The 16,061-nt window shown below is 43.4% G+C and overlaps 1 protein-coding gene across 1 annotated transcript in view; it reads right to left on the reverse strand.

Moving 5' to 3' along the window:
• Positions 1–16,061, reverse strand: part of ARHGEF28 (Rho guanine nucleotide exchange factor 28) — an 83,593-nt gene that overhangs the window by 16,063 nt on the left and 51,469 nt on the right. The window contains exons 25-32 of the mRNA XM_082337036.1: positions 15,728–15,822; positions 14,686–14,868; positions 11,885–12,016; positions 11,090–11,175; positions 7,511–7,549; positions 7,380–7,427; positions 5,080–5,559; positions 1,778–2,072 (exon numbers count right to left, since the gene is read on the reverse strand). Of these exons, the coding sequence (XP_082193162.1) occupies positions 1,778–2,072; positions 5,080–5,559; positions 7,380–7,427; positions 7,511–7,549; positions 11,090–11,175; positions 11,885–12,016; positions 14,686–14,868; positions 15,728–15,822 (1,358 nt within the window). The remainder of the gene's footprint in view (positions 1–1,777; positions 2,073–5,079; positions 5,560–7,379; positions 7,428–7,510; positions 7,550–11,089; positions 11,176–11,884; positions 12,017–14,685; positions 14,869–15,727; positions 15,823–16,061) is intronic.

Consider the following 16,061-nt stretch of genomic DNA (forward strand, 5'->3'; position numbering starts at 1 on the left):
TACTAGCCTGTTACTCTACCTCTTGGGCAGACTTCATAGCCAGTGCTGGTACCCAAGCTGCTGGGACTGCACTGGTGCCCTGTTACCAGGGCAAGATAAGAATGTCTACACAAGATACAGTGACAGCAGCTGAACACAAAGCTGGCCCATTGTAGATGAAGGGCATCTTTACGTACAGAAGCTCCACCAGGTTATCTTAGAATCAGTGCAATTAAACTGGTACAAGCCATTTTAATTAAACCAGACACTCTCATGTGGGCTCAATAGAAAGTATCCTGGTTAGCTTGCAGCTGAATGTTTGCCAGTGCAAGCTAATCCACTTTTGAGAGGTTTAAACCCACATGTGTTCCTTTTCAAATTTGCGCTAGCTTAGCTAACCTATTACTAAAATGACAACTTCAGTCAAACTAGAACAAGTTTCACCAGGCTAATTATGTAGGCATTTTTAGAAATATTAATCTCTTTTACTAATCAGCTTGGTTTGCTGATTGTGGTGATGAGACTAGCTTGCCCTACCTTTGATTATAAAATGCTATTTTGGCAATCCATGTACCAAGAACTAGCAAGGCTGTAGTGGATGCCTGCTTGATACATTACAACGAGTACTAAGGAGCAAGTGCCTTAATCAAGGACTTTTTCAGTTGAACAACTTCAAGATTTGACCTAAGACAACTAAAAACCATTATACCTGTGTATGTTTTCAACTTCTGATCCTGCTGGGCACTGGTCTTTGCTGTGGCCTGACCTGCACGCAGCTGCTGTGAGGACAGAAGTCATCCTGCACTGTAAGCTGCAGAAAAACGGGAGCTTGGGCACTGTTGCAGTGCTGACTTGCCATGTCTCACCTGCATTTCACAACTGTGCAGGAAAACCTCACCAGGTTACTTAACCTTTCACACCAAAAGTGCACCATTGTCCCCTAAGACTTTGAGCTGTGGTGTTTTTACATGCTGCTCTACAACTCTCACAATAATGAAAAAATGAAGACACCAAGTCAGATCAAAACTAGCACTGTGCAACATGAGAAATAAAACACAGATAGTTTAGCGTTTCTCATTAGCATGTTTTTAAGTTCTTCAGGCAGTTTTCAGTGCAATGCAGTGCTCAGATAGGTGGCCTCTTCCACTCATTTTGGCAGCCACCATCAATAACTGCCATGCAATCTACGTATCTTTGGGGATTCTGGTAAAATACAAGAGTAAAGAAAGGTAATTCAGTAAGAGCTATTTTTACTAACATGGAAACTTATTGTCAAAGATTATATTATCCATTAGAAGTGATGTGATTTTCTTTCCACAACTACAGAGTCTTTCAAGATATTTTCATTTCATTCTCAATGAAGAAAGAAGAGGGTGTTTGACCACTGATTATCATTTTAAGATGTTAAATCAAAAGCTATTCTAACTAGGAATCAGCAAGTAATGTACGTATGTTCTAAAACAGCCAATAAAATGCACTTGAAAGAGCAAGAATGACTTCAGTCCACAAAAAAACCTAAGTCAAAAAGCATTGGGAAAGGATTTGGAGAGAACAACACTCTGAGTACTGTTATGCAGATACAAACAGGGGGTTTGTGGTTTTTTTGCAGAAGTTTTCTTTATTTCTCTTCTGCTCTTTTTCTCACCTACCCTCAACAAGCTTGCAAAGTGGCATGCAATTCTTTTAGCAAAATCTATTGCTTCCACCACTACCAAGCTGTCGTCTTTCCTAGGACTATTCATTCTGAGAGGTGGCAAACTGCCCATACTACTTGTTAATTAAATAAAGTGTTAATTACCATTATTAAAGGCATCCTTGTTGCTTTTGCAGGAAAAAGACATCTGCTGGTAAGTGGATTTCCACAGTGCACTGGTCAATGTTGGCTGACAAGAAGTGTCCATTTTGAGGTCCACTTGATTTTCACTAGTCCTTGCTATATCAGAATTTGAGATGTTCAGCCCATACACACCATCCTCATAAATGAGAGAAGAATCTGATCTGTTGAGACTGCTTAGAGACACACACACTACAGCTTCATTCAAGTAGAATGTATTTTCGCCATGTAAGCTGTCTGACTGATTATGTCCCATTATCTGCAGAAGGAAAAAAAAAAAAACAGAGAACAGCAATTTCACCTTTGTCCAGCACCAGAATCATAGAATCACAGAATATCTTGAGTTGGAAGGGACCCATAAGGATCATCGAGTCCAACTCCCTGCTCCTTGCAGGACTACCTAAAACTAAACCATATGACTACGAGCATTGACCTGAAGAATTCTTATACCAGGATACATAAAATTAACTGCCAGACAGAATGGGGATTCATCGCAAATAGTCACCGAATTTCCCAGAAGCTAACCTCAAAACATGTTAAATTGGATGTGCGTTCAGGAATAAACAGCAATAACCTAGTACATTTTGCCCTAGCTCCCCTCAAAACACACGAAAACTCAGTAACAGTTGCGAAATAGCAAATAACGAAGGGCCACTACCTGGGATGCACTGAGCTCTGCTGACTCCTTTCAAGGGGTTAGTATTTTGCCCCATGGCTCAACGAGGTGCCACTTTGCATATGTAAATCTGTGTACACTGCAATCCAAAAATAACACTGTACCTCACGTAGACAGGCAATCATAGAGAACAGGACTGCAGCAGTCACATTGGGGATGGCAAATAGCATTCAGCAAGCAGCCATGGCTCCCAGCGGCTGAAAATGCAACTCCTGCAAAGATTCCCTGCCTGCAGGTGTTTATCAAGGCCGAGCTCACAAAAAAGCAGGAGTAGCAGTGTGAGTTACTACAATGTTTGGCCATCCAAAACTAGCTACGTTCAGTGTAATGGCAAAAACGCTGGGCTGGTAATACTGGCTGACTGGCAACCACTCAGCCAGCTCTGCTGCTGCAAGGAGTATGGTGATGGAAAACGCAGGACAGAGACGATCCCAAGGCCTGGAATGCATCCAAAGCCATTTAGTTTACTTGAAATAAAAATACAAGTAGTCTCACACATGAAATATTGGATTAAGAATGACTACTCTTTGACAGTCAGCATTTCATTATTTTGCCTCTCTGTCTGTGTGATCCTGGGCATCCCTGCATCAGGCTATCGTCCTTCAACTTCCTCAGCTCAAAAGATTTCAGAAGTCCCATCCATTAAAGCTGACAGGCAAGTTCAGTTTTGGTTTTATCATCCACTTCGTAAGAACTGCCGAACAAGTCAAAACTGAACCACAAGCTATACTAGTATGAAGTGCCTTCGTTGTTTGGGCTGGGCAAGTATATATGGATAAGTCATGTTCACACGGTGTTCACAAAAGCCAGATGAAAAGGGGGAGGTCAGAGGCCAATCCTTCACTCCCTCATGCAGGCACAGGCTTAGACACCAAATGGTCACTGCCCATTATGGGTCAGTTGCCAGCCGAAAAACTAGGGAGGTGATGGCCTGAAGAAAGGCTCTACAGATTTCTTGTGAAAACGAAAACCTGAGGGAAAAAAAAAAAAAAGCTGCTTGGGTCAGTGAGCTTTCAATATATGCAAAAGCCAGGCAAAATGTTTTGATTTTCGGGTGCTTTAGAGAGCGGTAAAGGAAATCAAGACCGTACCCACCAAGGCAGGGACTAGAGGCCAGGTCCCACCTGGCAGGTGAGCACCCCAACAGCTGAGTTCATAGTCAGCCTCTATCCTTCACCCTCAACAAAAACTTAATAATTTTTAGTATTAAATGCTTAAGCGGCTTCAGAGCCACTTTAAATTGCATCCCTAATAATGACCATCTCCAAGAAATTATACTGTCAGGGATGGAGCCACCAACCTCTTCCCCTAAGGGGCTGCTTGTTTCAGGGGAGCGGGACAGCAGGGCCATATGGGATTCACAGGGCCCTGCCTTTTCCCACTCCTGGAGCAGCCACTGTTCCTCACTGGAGACAGTGCTGTTGTCCAGTAACAAGGACAGCAGCCAAAGACTTCACTAAAAGCTTTATATGCTTCAAGCATTACAATAGCTCAGCTTTTCTACAAGAGCCAGGAGACACAATATATCTTGCAAACACAGCAGCAAAGCAGAATAAAACACAGATTCTCACACTTACAATTTCCATCTCCTCAATTTAATACCCATCGGTGTGAGTTTGGCTTCTGTAGGGCACCCAGCTTAAAAATCACAGAATGGTTGAGACTGGAAGGGACTTCTGGAGGTCACCTGGTCCAACCCCTGTGCTCAAGCAGGGCCACCCAGAGCGAGTTGCCCAGGTCCATGTCCAGATGGCTTTTGAATATCTCCAAGGACGGAGACTCCACAAGCTCCCTGGGCAACCTGTGCCAGTGCTCAGTCACCATCACAGGAAAACAGTGTTTCCTGATGTTCAAAGGGAACCGCCTGTGTTTCTGTTTGTGCCCATTGCCTCTGGTCCTGTCACTGGGCACCACTGAAAAGAGCTTGGCTCCATCCTTTTTACACCCACCATTTAGGTATTTATATACATTAATAAGAACCCCCATGAGCCTTTTCTTCTCCAGGCTGAACAGTTTCAGCCTTTCCTCATAGGAGAGATGCCCCAGTCCCTCAAACATCTTTGTGCCCCTTCACTGGACATCCATCCTCCCCTTGCATCCCTCCCCCACCCTCCCCCCATAGCTCTATGTCTCTCTTGTACTGGGGAGCCAGAACTGGACACAGTACTCCAGATGTGGCCAGAGTAGAGGGGAAGGATCATGTCTCTTGACCTACTAGCAATACTTTGCCTAATGCAGCCCAGGAGACCATCAGCCTTCTTTGTGGCCAAGGCACACTGTTAGCTTATGTTCAACCTGGTGTCCACCAGGACCGATAGGTCCTTTTCTGCAAAGCTACTTTCCACCTGGGTGGCCCCCAGCATGTATTAATACATGGGGTTGTTCCTTCCCAGGGGCAGGACTTTGCACTTCCCCTGGTTAAACTTCTTGAGGTTCAAACAAAGCCCTTGGATATGCCTGAACCTCAGCTTCCCACATGCTCACTCGTTACATTACCAACGAACAAAACCCAGATGTATGAGTCTATTCATCAAGGAAAGTCTCTCTAGGTCTGCAGTCAGGGATATAATTACAGCAGGGAACCACACACCTCATAGCTCCCTGTGGGTGAAAACAGGCTACTTTTTTGACGGTGCTTCCAGTGCCAGAGGAGCTTCTTCTGCATTTTCACACTGTCTCTTTCTCTCTCCACCATTTTCTGGCCCTCCTGGAGCCTCTCTAGACTCTGCTGGTACTCCTGCAGCTGCAGCACCAGTCCCTGTCGGCTCCTCTCCAGCAGCTCCTCCTGGCACCTGCATTCCCTCTCCCGCTGCCCCAGCCGGCCCTCCCGCGCCTCCTGCTCCCGCTGCCGCTGGTCACATTCACGCAGCCACCGCTGCTGCTCTTGCTGAAACTGCTGCTTCAGTTTGTGTATGTTGGCCAGCTCCACCCTTTGTTTTTCCAGATTCCGGTATTTTTCTTGTTCCAGAAGGAGGTTTAGCCGAGAACCAAAGCCCCGACCAGTCTTCTCATTCTCTTGCAGGAGTAACCTATGGAGCTCTCTGTGGCTGTCCTGGATAGCTAGTGCTGCCTAGACACCACAACAAAATCAGACACAAATGTTTAAATATTAGCATTAATCCATTTCTGTATTTTTACATAGAGGCAATATATAAAAATGCTTCAACTTCCCATAATATCAGTGCTTCATGCTTTTTGGGAGGTTGTTCCTCATGCAAGTAGAGAAAATTCTGTTTTCCTGCCTTTACCAAGAGATGTTTCTAAAATCCCTCAACCATTGCTAACACTTCTAACACAGCTTCTGGTTTACACTTAGTACTATTATATATGTTTATGTTAGATCTGAGCATATGCACTTCAGTTACAGCTGGGGTCCTGTTCTGTCACAGGATGTTAAAACACAAAGGAAAAATGATTTTTCATGGTTAAAGAGGGCTTTAAGGCATTGGGAATGCTACACTCAACAAACTATTCCTAACACATATGGGGCTTATACAGATAAAACTGTACTGTTTCCAGTACAGCTGACTCCAACCCTAAGGCTTTCCTTGCTAACCTGCAACAGTGCAGTCCTAATAACATCAGACCTACAGGCACCTGCCAACATAGCCATATCATCAGGACCATACTGCTATATGTCCCTAACTGAGATATCTGTGCTAGCAGAAATCTGCAGTATAGTTATGATTTCAGTTTTGATGTTTCAGTAGTTTATTTTACAACCGAGAGTGCTATATTCCATCCTTCACAAGGATGTTGTGATATTGTTTGCATTAAAGACTGTGACATCCTCCAATAACACAAAAATAAATAGCTGGGATTAAGAGGAAAGAAAAGCAAGAAACCCCTAGATCTGCTGAGGCACTTACTGCACAGCCTATCTTCAAGAGCTGACATGGGAATCTACTTCAGCAGACATTCCCAGAGAATTTCCACAGCCCCGTTACTCCATGCCGTCCACCCCAGAGAGAGTTTTTAACTTTATGCAATGTGCAGTTCCCACTTTTCTTGGCTCTTCCTCCAGTATTGGTTGTTCCAGTGATTTGTAAACAGGGCAAGAACAGGATCCTCTGCTTGTTTCTCTGCACCTATGCTGCCAATTCATGATCTGAACAATTAAGGCATCATCCCAAGCCTTACTTTACTGTTCCTCTCGTGTTAAGTTATCTGTTTTTCAATTTTTCAAAAATTTTGCCTGAATTACAAGCTTTTTATTTTGCTTTTGCATTGCTTTCAATCCACTTAACTTCTAAGCCCAAGGTTTCCAGGAGTATTATGAAATATGCTAATGTCAAGAGGGTCTAAAAATTAAACATACTCAAATGAAACATTTTAAAATAAAACTATAAAACTTCACCTAAATAAGAAAAAATAAATTAAAACATTCAAACTTAGCATTAAAGAGGCAAAAACTTCAGACTAAGGCCCTACAGAATATACACAATAATTAACTGAGATTGAAATGCCTAAAATGGGTTGAGTTTGCTACCTAAGTGGCAGAAGCACTGTTTACTAGTAGCGAGGAGAATATTCTAAACAAAATACTAAAATTTTTCAATATTTCAAAAAATAATTTCAGAAATCTGTACATGAAATTACATCAGTTCAGTTAGAGCCATCATTTTACTTTCCCCCTAGATTTTTGGATTGTACACACATCCTCTTGGGGGGGAGGGATTGATCTGCTAGCAAGTAAGTATTATTCAGTTCTTAAAACAAACCTACCACTGATGTTGAATAAAAATATATTACATTACAATTTATACAACAGTCAATAGAGATAGGTGTCCACTGACATAATGTCTAAAAGTAAGGGCAAGATGAAAACAAATCTTAAGAAGTAAATTATTAAGCCTAATAACTCTACAAAGTTAGCAGTGGAGTAGTCACCTGTATGCTGTACAAGAGACGGGTTAAGTTCTGGATTGCTTGTACAATCTAGAAAATAGAAGAAAAGGATTTTCAAAGGTTTGACCACTTAACTAAATACTACGTTATGTCTGGGGTTTAAATAAACTCACCTCTGTCCCTGTAGATCCTGGGAAACTCATACTTCCTCCCTAAAATAAACACGTGTTGCTTTAAAAAGTAGTTTTTAACTTTAGAATTGTATCATCTAGGTAATTTATTTTTTTTTAAACTAGTGGAGATATTCGTATCACTAATATATGCAGTGCTGAATCAGATCTTTTGTGGGTATGTGAAAAAAGACAGAAGCAATAACCTATGAAGACTAATAATTCATCAACACTGGACTTTCCGTGGAAATCACTAGAGATTCCAAGCACAACTGTAAAAACAAAAATATTTCATCCACAATTTTAATCCTCTCGTGACTAATGCTACCCAGAAAAGACATTTCCATTCATTCATTGTTTACTTGACAGTTTTGAAATACAGTAACCAGACTTCTGTGTATACAGCACAGTGGGTTTAGATTACTTATAGTAGGATGAAACAGCACAACACTCTTCAAAAACAGAGATATTAATGTAGCAAGAAGCTAGCAGAAGTCATGTTACTGGGTTACAGCATATGCCTTGGATGTGCTGTGAGGTGCTGAGCAAAGGCTGCGTGCCCGCTATACTCTGCAAAACACACCAGCGTGGTTACTATTGTCCACTGCAGAGAAGCTCAGCCACTTCACACTTTCCGCCCTGCTCCCTTTTCCTTAGAAGCTTTCTAAATTTATGGGGTGAAGCCACCCATAATCCATTCAGCATGAAGAACAGCTCCTCTGAGAAAGATAAGGTGAAACGGTGGAGAAATAAAACACGATCCCTTCTGAGGCTATGCTGAAAAGACTTCCTGTATGATTTTTCTCATTTTTTTTTCAGAGGAGCAGAGGAGCTTTTGGGGAATATTTGCTCTCTCTCCGATTCTCATAAGTTCTCTACTGAGTCTCATTTTCCACCACAGAGAGCAAAGCAGCTGCTCCATTTAGCTGCGATAACTGAAAATGAAGATGAAAAAGGCCAGGCCCCAAAACACAGCTCAACGCAGACAAGCTAGGGGGAAAGGGAGCACCAGCTGCGGCATTTCCTCCAATCCTCTCTCTCGTGCGCATTATCCCCCCTTCGGTACTTCCCTTCATTCCCTCTCCACATCTTGACCGCCTCCTCCACTTCTCACTGCACCCACAAGCCATGTAACTGCTCAGTTCTTCTGTCAGAAGCAGAGGACTTTGCACGCATGCCTCTGCACAGCACAAGCACTGACACAAGGGAGCTCTGCTTTCCCTTTACTGGGCAGCCAAGATGAGCAGCAGGCAAGGAGGAAGAGCAGGGCCATGAGGGAGAGAGAGGAGAAGGAGATGCTGGCAGGGTGAGGAAGAGCGAGTGTACAAAGGAGAGCCCGCATGCTGAACGAGAGGGAGGTTTCTTTCAGTTTCTGAAGCCTTTTTTAGTTTAATAAAAGAGGCATACAGGGGGATTGAAGGCTTAGCTGGCTTTGGCACGGTCCCGGGGCAGCAAGTGGCCAGCCTAAGTGCCTGTGGTCTCCTCACTGGAGCACCACTTGAGCGCTGGGGAATGAGCCCAAGGCAGGTTTAGTCAACCTAGCCAGGGCAACAACTGCATTGCAGCTGCACCGCTACAGCTTCAGCACAAGTCCTGTAAGTCCAGCTAGGTCCAAAGCAATATATTCAGCAGTTTAACCTGTGCTGCAGGTCACCATCGCCTCCCTGCCACTCTTGTCTAGCACCTTGGTTCAGAGTGATAAGCAGCAGTGGAGATGAGGATGGTCAGATCCCAGGGTAGGCTGCGTTCACAGTGCCTCAGACAGAGATGTGACTACAAGGCAGGAGGAGGGGGGACAAGATGGAGAGCACCTCCCACTGCTGCCTGCTTGGGACCCCACGTGTTGCACAGGCAACGATCTTCCTTCTGACACTTAGTCAGCATTTAACCCCCGAGCTGGGGGCTTTCATTCCGTCTTTCTGGCTCTTGGTTTCCCAGGCTAGCTGGTCTGAGCCCGGTGCTGCAACCCCACAACCCCAGGACCGCACACCCAGCCACTGAAGGAAGGCAGAAGAACCTCCTCCGCCCCTGCAAGCCCTTGCCTTGCCTCTTTTCTTTGCTTGTTCTGCCACCTCCTGGTTAAGACTGATTCTGACATGGTAAGATGTGACACGACCCTCTCCCAAATAACAGGCCAGACCAGAACAATAAGTTAAAGTGGAAGAGTTTGCTGCAGATCCCTGTAGTCCAGCTGGAGCTCAAAGCAGGGCTAGCTTCAAAGTTAGATGAGTTTGATCAGGGCCTTCTCCAGTCAGATCTGGGAAACCTCCAAGGATGGAGACTCCACAACCCCTCTGGACAACCTGTTCCTGCTTGATCACCCTCGCGGTGAGTTTTTTTTCCTTATATATAGTCAAAATTTCTGTAATCTTGGATGCTGATCTTTTGCTGTGCACCTCTGAGAAAAGCCTGGCTCTGTCTTCTCTATAACCCCAGTGGCAATGTTTTCATGTGGAACTTTTAATGGACTCGATCTGAGCCTCTCTATTAGGTTATTTCACTTCCCCTCACCTAGCTTCTGTGGTCCCTCACTTAGACTTCTGTTTTCATCCCATTTTTTTCTACACACGCTCTTCTTCCTACTCCCTTCTAATACAGCAGACTGTTAAGTAAGATGACATAGAGCTAACATGAGGCACGGTTATAGGGAGATTACTTAGTGTATTAGCAAGAGTCTTCCAGAAAGAGCTAGAAAAAAACCCCGAGGTTTCAGGCACACAAGCCCTCTTTCAGATCTGATGCAAAGACAGTATGCTAATGCTAAGTATCTCCTTTTCTAGCAAACTTTGCTTTCCATGTCAAGTCATGTATCTTCTATTCTTGTCTCTCCCCTTTATTCCTTTTGTGCTCCTGCTTCTCCACCTAAGGACTCCACAAGTACAGTTCAGTTTATTTCCACACAGTAATTCATACTGCTCTTACTTTAACACTCTGCTGCTACATGAAATTTGCCATTCCTGATTTTGTCCAGAACTGACTTTTGATTCTGCTTTTCCCCCATATTTGCTTATGAGTTATAGGACTTTGAAAAATGGGCAGTTTCTCTTCTGTTCTCTGATTGCTCCCTTTTGTTTTAATGCAAAATTCTGAAGCAAGTTGGTGTAAGACAATCCATCCTATTTTATGTTCTCAGGACGGAGTTCTTCCAATGCATTAGTTGAGGTCTCTGTCATTGCAGGAGACTTTCATCATCCTGTGAATGGGAGGAAGGAGTAGAGGGAATACTACTGTCAGCTCCATAGAGATGGTTGTATTGAATGATGACAGCAGAGAACCAGGCTCTTAAGTGGCCCATACATGTGGTACAAAAACATTGTGGCTGTTATTGCAACCCACAGATCTGTAAGCCTGGCAGGAAAATTGTTCTGTATTTGGATCGTTTATGATTGCTTTTTTAAAATTCATTACTAATTGCAGTGACCTCTATTAAACTGAATTATCTGGATTTGGGTGAAATGTGCCTATACCATGCTTTCTGTTTTGGAACCATCTTTAGATATCCCATGAAAATTTGGACAGCATTTACATTCCCAGTGCTCAGAGTGCTATGTGCAACATAGGAAGAAAAATCCATCACAATACCTTATCCTCTAGATTGGCACCTGCCATTTCCTTTTCAACACTGAGATCAACTTCAGATGATTCTTCAGCTTCTTTTATTTCTGCATCTAACAAATAAAGCCCCAATAAAATGCCAAGAAAAAGGTATCAAAGCATATTCTGACTAGAGAAACAAAGGGCACACTTTTTTTACAGCTAGTCACAGAATGCTGAAAATAGAGATTTACGTAATTGGGAGTTACATAATGGATTCTAGGCTAGGGAAAAACAAATTTGGAAGCCTGGATGGCACAGGTGGGACAATCCAGTTTTCCTACCTTAAAAATTAGTAGTGTTACACTTATGAAATTTTGGAGACAAGTATAGCCATATCACTAAAAATGCTCTGCAGCAATGGTTTTTACAGGAGTTTACTTGCATTTTTGCTGCAAGAAATCCATGCTATACCTTTTACAGCTGAAATAATTGGAATGTCAATTCTGGTTTTCAGGATTTGGGAAATAGCCTATACTGCAATATCGATTTGCTGTGGAGCTGAGCAACAATGACGAGAAAGCATATGGAGATACGCAAATCTGACTCATTATTGCTGAATGCAGGCATGTGCTACAGAAAAGGTGCAGTGGATGCAAACCATCCATTTACTTCAATGAAGTTATATGGCAATTTACACTATCTGAGCATTTGCCCAAAGGCAAATTTTGTTACATTATTTTCTATTGATTCTGCCATAGACTGAGAAAGCTTTCCAAAAAACCAAGCTGGTATCAATTATTTTAGCACTCTGAATATGTAAAAGCATCAAATTTTACTCACCACCAGGAACAGATTCCAAGATTTCATTGGCACTAAATCTGTGCTTCACACTTAATTCCTCAATAATTTCCTCTGGTGATCTGTCTGTTTCACTCACTTGTGATGTTATTACAGCAACATGAAGACTTTCAACTAGAGAGGAAAACATGCAGAATTACAGAGGCCCCTTAAATAGCTCCTTAATGCATAAATCAATGACACAGAATCCTAGAATAATTTAGGTTAGAAGGGACTTTCAGAGGTCACCTAGTCCAACATCCTACTCAAAGCTGGTTGAACTAAATGGGGTTGCTCAGAGCTTTGCACAGAGAAGCTTTTAACATCTCCAAAGACGGGGACTTCACAGCCTCTCTGGGCAACCTGTTTTTGACCACCCTCACAGTATATAATTTTTCTTTTCATTTAATTGGAATTGCCTGTGTTCCAACTTGCACCTGTTGCCTCTCATCCTATCACCACGTGCCTCTGCAAAAAATCTGGTGTCTCTGCATCCTCCTGTTAGGCAGCTGGGGACAGCAATGAGATCCCACCAAGCCTTCTTCTCTCAAGGCTGAACAGACCAACTATCTTCAGCCTCTCCTCAGAGGTCATGTGCTCCAGCCCTCTAGTCATCTTGGTGCCCTTCACTGTATTTGCTCCAGTTTGTCAATGTTTCTCTTGTCCAGGGGAGCCTAACACTCATTACGGCATTCCAGGTAGGACTCACCAGGGGTGAGCAGAGGAAGGATCACCTCCCTCAACCTGCTGGCAACTGTTCTCCTAATGCATCAGTCTGGGAGGCGGTTGGCCGCCTTTGCCACAAGGCCACATTGCTGCCTCATGGTCACCATGCTGTCGAGTAGGACTCCCAGGTCCACTTCTGCAAAGCTATTTTCTATTTAGTCAGTGTCCAGCCTGTACAAACACACGGGATTACTCCATCCCAGATGCAGGACTTTGCACTTGTTTTTGTCAAACTTCTAGGGGTTTCTCTTAGCTCGTTTTCCCAATCTGTAGAGCTATCTCTAGCACATTGATCACCCCGCCTCATTTGGTGACAGCCATGAATTTGCTAAGTGTGTACTCAATCCCTTGGTTAACTTCATTAATAAATATATTGAACAATATTGGTCTCAGGATCCATCTCTGAAGGAATCCCCTAATAATGTGTTGCCCGCTGGACATCGTATCACTGATCACAATCCTTTCAGCCCAGCAGTCCAGCCTATTTTCTACCCAGTTACACAGTCTGCATCTTACCAATTCAGCTGTAAGGATACTACAGCCAGCGCAGACAGTTTTGAAGGCTTTGCAGATGTCAAGGTAAACAACATGCACTGCTCTCCTCTCATCATAAAACCCATCAGGTTGGTCAGAATCAATTTGCCCAATTTGAATCCATGCTGGCTGTTCCCAATCACCTTCTTGTCCTTCATGTTCTTGGAAATGGCTTCCAGGAGAATTTGCTCTATCACCGTCTCAGAAACGGCAGTGAGGCTGACTATTTTGTAGTTCCCTATATATTCCTTCTTGAAGAGGGGTGTGATGCTTGCCTTCTTCAGGTCATCAGGAACCTCTCCTGATCACTGTGACCTTTCAGAGATTATGGAAAGCAGCCTCACAATGACACTGGCCAGTTCCCTGAGCAGCCTTGGATTTATCCTGTCTCATCTCATGGATTTGTGTATATCCAATTTGCTTAAGCACTCCATAATTCTATCCTTCTCTACTGTGAGCAATGCTTTATTCCTATAGAGTCTGCTATTAGCTGAGGGACTTAGTACTTCTGTTCTGGAAAATGATCCCCACAAATTACCTACAGTGTAAGCAATTGTAAATTCCTTACAGTGTGCTGAAGAGTCCTGAAATCCAAGACATCATCAACATCAGCATTAGCATGAGAGAAAGTGAAAATTAAAAGTGGGCAGAATAAGATGTGTAAGTATAGGCTGCCATTTTAGCTAAAATGACATTTACTATTGCATCATTGACTTATATTCCCTACCCAAGTTTTATCAATTTTATCAATAAAATGCTCTCTGACTTCATAATGATGATGGAGACCAACTTTCACTGCTTTATCGGTTGAAACGTGGTGATTAGCCCACAGCGCTTAATCTAGGTGATGCTAAAATCCTGTAGTCCTTCTCAAAGAGGATACGGCTCATGGTGGATATGGCTCAGTTTACCAGGACTCTTTTCAGCTGAGTTTAGCAGGGGTTTAGCTGAACTCCCAGCTAGGCAAGGTATCCACAAATACCACTCCCTTCCTTCCTTTGGAGGACAGCACTGTAGGTAGCACAAGGCTATCACCTCTCTGTTAGATAGTAGGCAGAAAAAACATGGCTCCTACAACAATTCCAGCAGGTGTTTCTTGGCAGGTCTGCCAAGATCATCTGCAGTTTGGTCTGTATATGACCCTACATGGTTTTGATCTGTCATCAAATCAACCAAGGTAGATGAAGGCTGGGGACCAGATGCAATATCATACTGCATCCTGTGACGTGCTTCACAGAGCCATGCTGCCAGGAGGACAGCTAAGGAAAAAATCCTCAGGTGCAACCTAACACCATGTCCCACCCATGTACATGTGATGTTATGCACTAAACATATCCCTTATCTTACAATCTGGCAGGTACCATCTTGTGCATCTGACAAGTATAAACTTGAGAGACTTCTCTTCAATGCCCTTTGCCAAGTTTTGACACTAGTTCTTGAGACTTGACAGAATCGCAGCATAAGGCAAGAAGGCTGTACTTTGTTACCTTGAAATATCTGCCCATGTGAAGAGCCACTCGTCCACTCTTCCCATGCAAACTCACCTTCTCTGAGTGCTGCTGCCAGCAGTGAAGCAGCCTGTGGAGTCTCTCCAGAATCAGGTTTGATAAGGAGGTGAGGTTCTACGTGAACATCCTCAAACCCACTCATATCTCCCAGTTCTGCATAGATATGCAACTTCTCTTCCAAATAACTACAGATCTGCTGGTCCTGGTTACTCAGTGATTCTGTCAACCAAAATTGAACACTGTATTAGTATTTTTTTATCCTGCAGGGAAAGCACGTTTCCCATTCACCCTTCTAATCCTTACACCACATAGACATTGCCAACTTGACCTAGGCCTTTTTTAAGCAGCCAGGAACCAAATTCATCCCATAGTCCATCCTAATGAAAGCTGGCACAGACCCTGGCAGAGGCCAGTGCTCCACCCTGATGAGGTGGCCTTGGCTGCAGTCTGGGGCCCTCAGTTACCTCCTGTTGCACTCACAATGATCAATGCTGGAAAAGCACTTGGCTCAGGCAGCCAGAAGATGCATTGATTCAGTGTCTCAATGTCAAAGAACACCTACTCTCAGTGAAGGATGCCCTTCCCTGTGGCTCTCTACAGGAAGGACATTGCTGGAATTTCTCTCCTTGCAGCAGTAGAAAGATGTGGAAGTTATGTGCGGGGCAATCAAAGAAGCAGAATTTATCCCTATCAGCTACATTCTCAGATAAAAATAATAGCAGCAAAGGATGAAATGCCATAAACAAGCACAAAGCCACACAATTACTGAAGATTTGAGGTATTTCCACAAACAGGGAACTATCTGGCCCTGATGCTGATCTGGGAAATTCAGTGTTTATTCTGAAAGCACTCATTGTTCTTTCTCTTTTGTACTCACGGTAACGTAGCAAAAATATAAAGTGTTTGGAAAAAAATGGTTCTCTTTCAATAAGCTCACACTATACAATCAGACCATCCCAGCTTTCTTCACTGTGACCCCGTCTATCAAGCCACTCTGAACCCACCAGCCAGTGGCACATTATTCATCCTGAACTCTCCGGATGTAGGAGCTCTCAGAGCGGCAGGAAAGGTACCGCACCTTGACATTTCTGAATTCTGGATGCTTTGGCCTCAGCAATACGTCTGTCCTCATCAGATTCACTCATTTTTCCTTCTTCTTCTTCCTCTGGGCAACTTCAAAGAGGAAAGACAAACGAAGGTGGATAAAGCAAAATCTGCATGTCATATATTCATCTTCAGTACACTGCTGTGTTCGTAATAAGCAGAACAGAACATCAACGCCAACTTTTGCTACAATCCAGAACCATGCCATTTGTCTCCTTCTTTAAAAAGCAGTAACTGGACACAAACCAGACTGAAGGACTCCTTTTACTTCTGGTAAGGCTGCGTCATGCAGCAAATGGGTGGCTGAC

Source organism: Platalea leucorodia (genome assembly GCF_965183815.1).
Source record: "Platalea leucorodia genome assembly, chromosome: Z".
In the NCBI taxonomy this organism is placed as follows: domain Eukaryota; kingdom Metazoa; phylum Chordata; class Aves; order Pelecaniformes; family Threskiornithidae; genus Platalea; species Platalea leucorodia.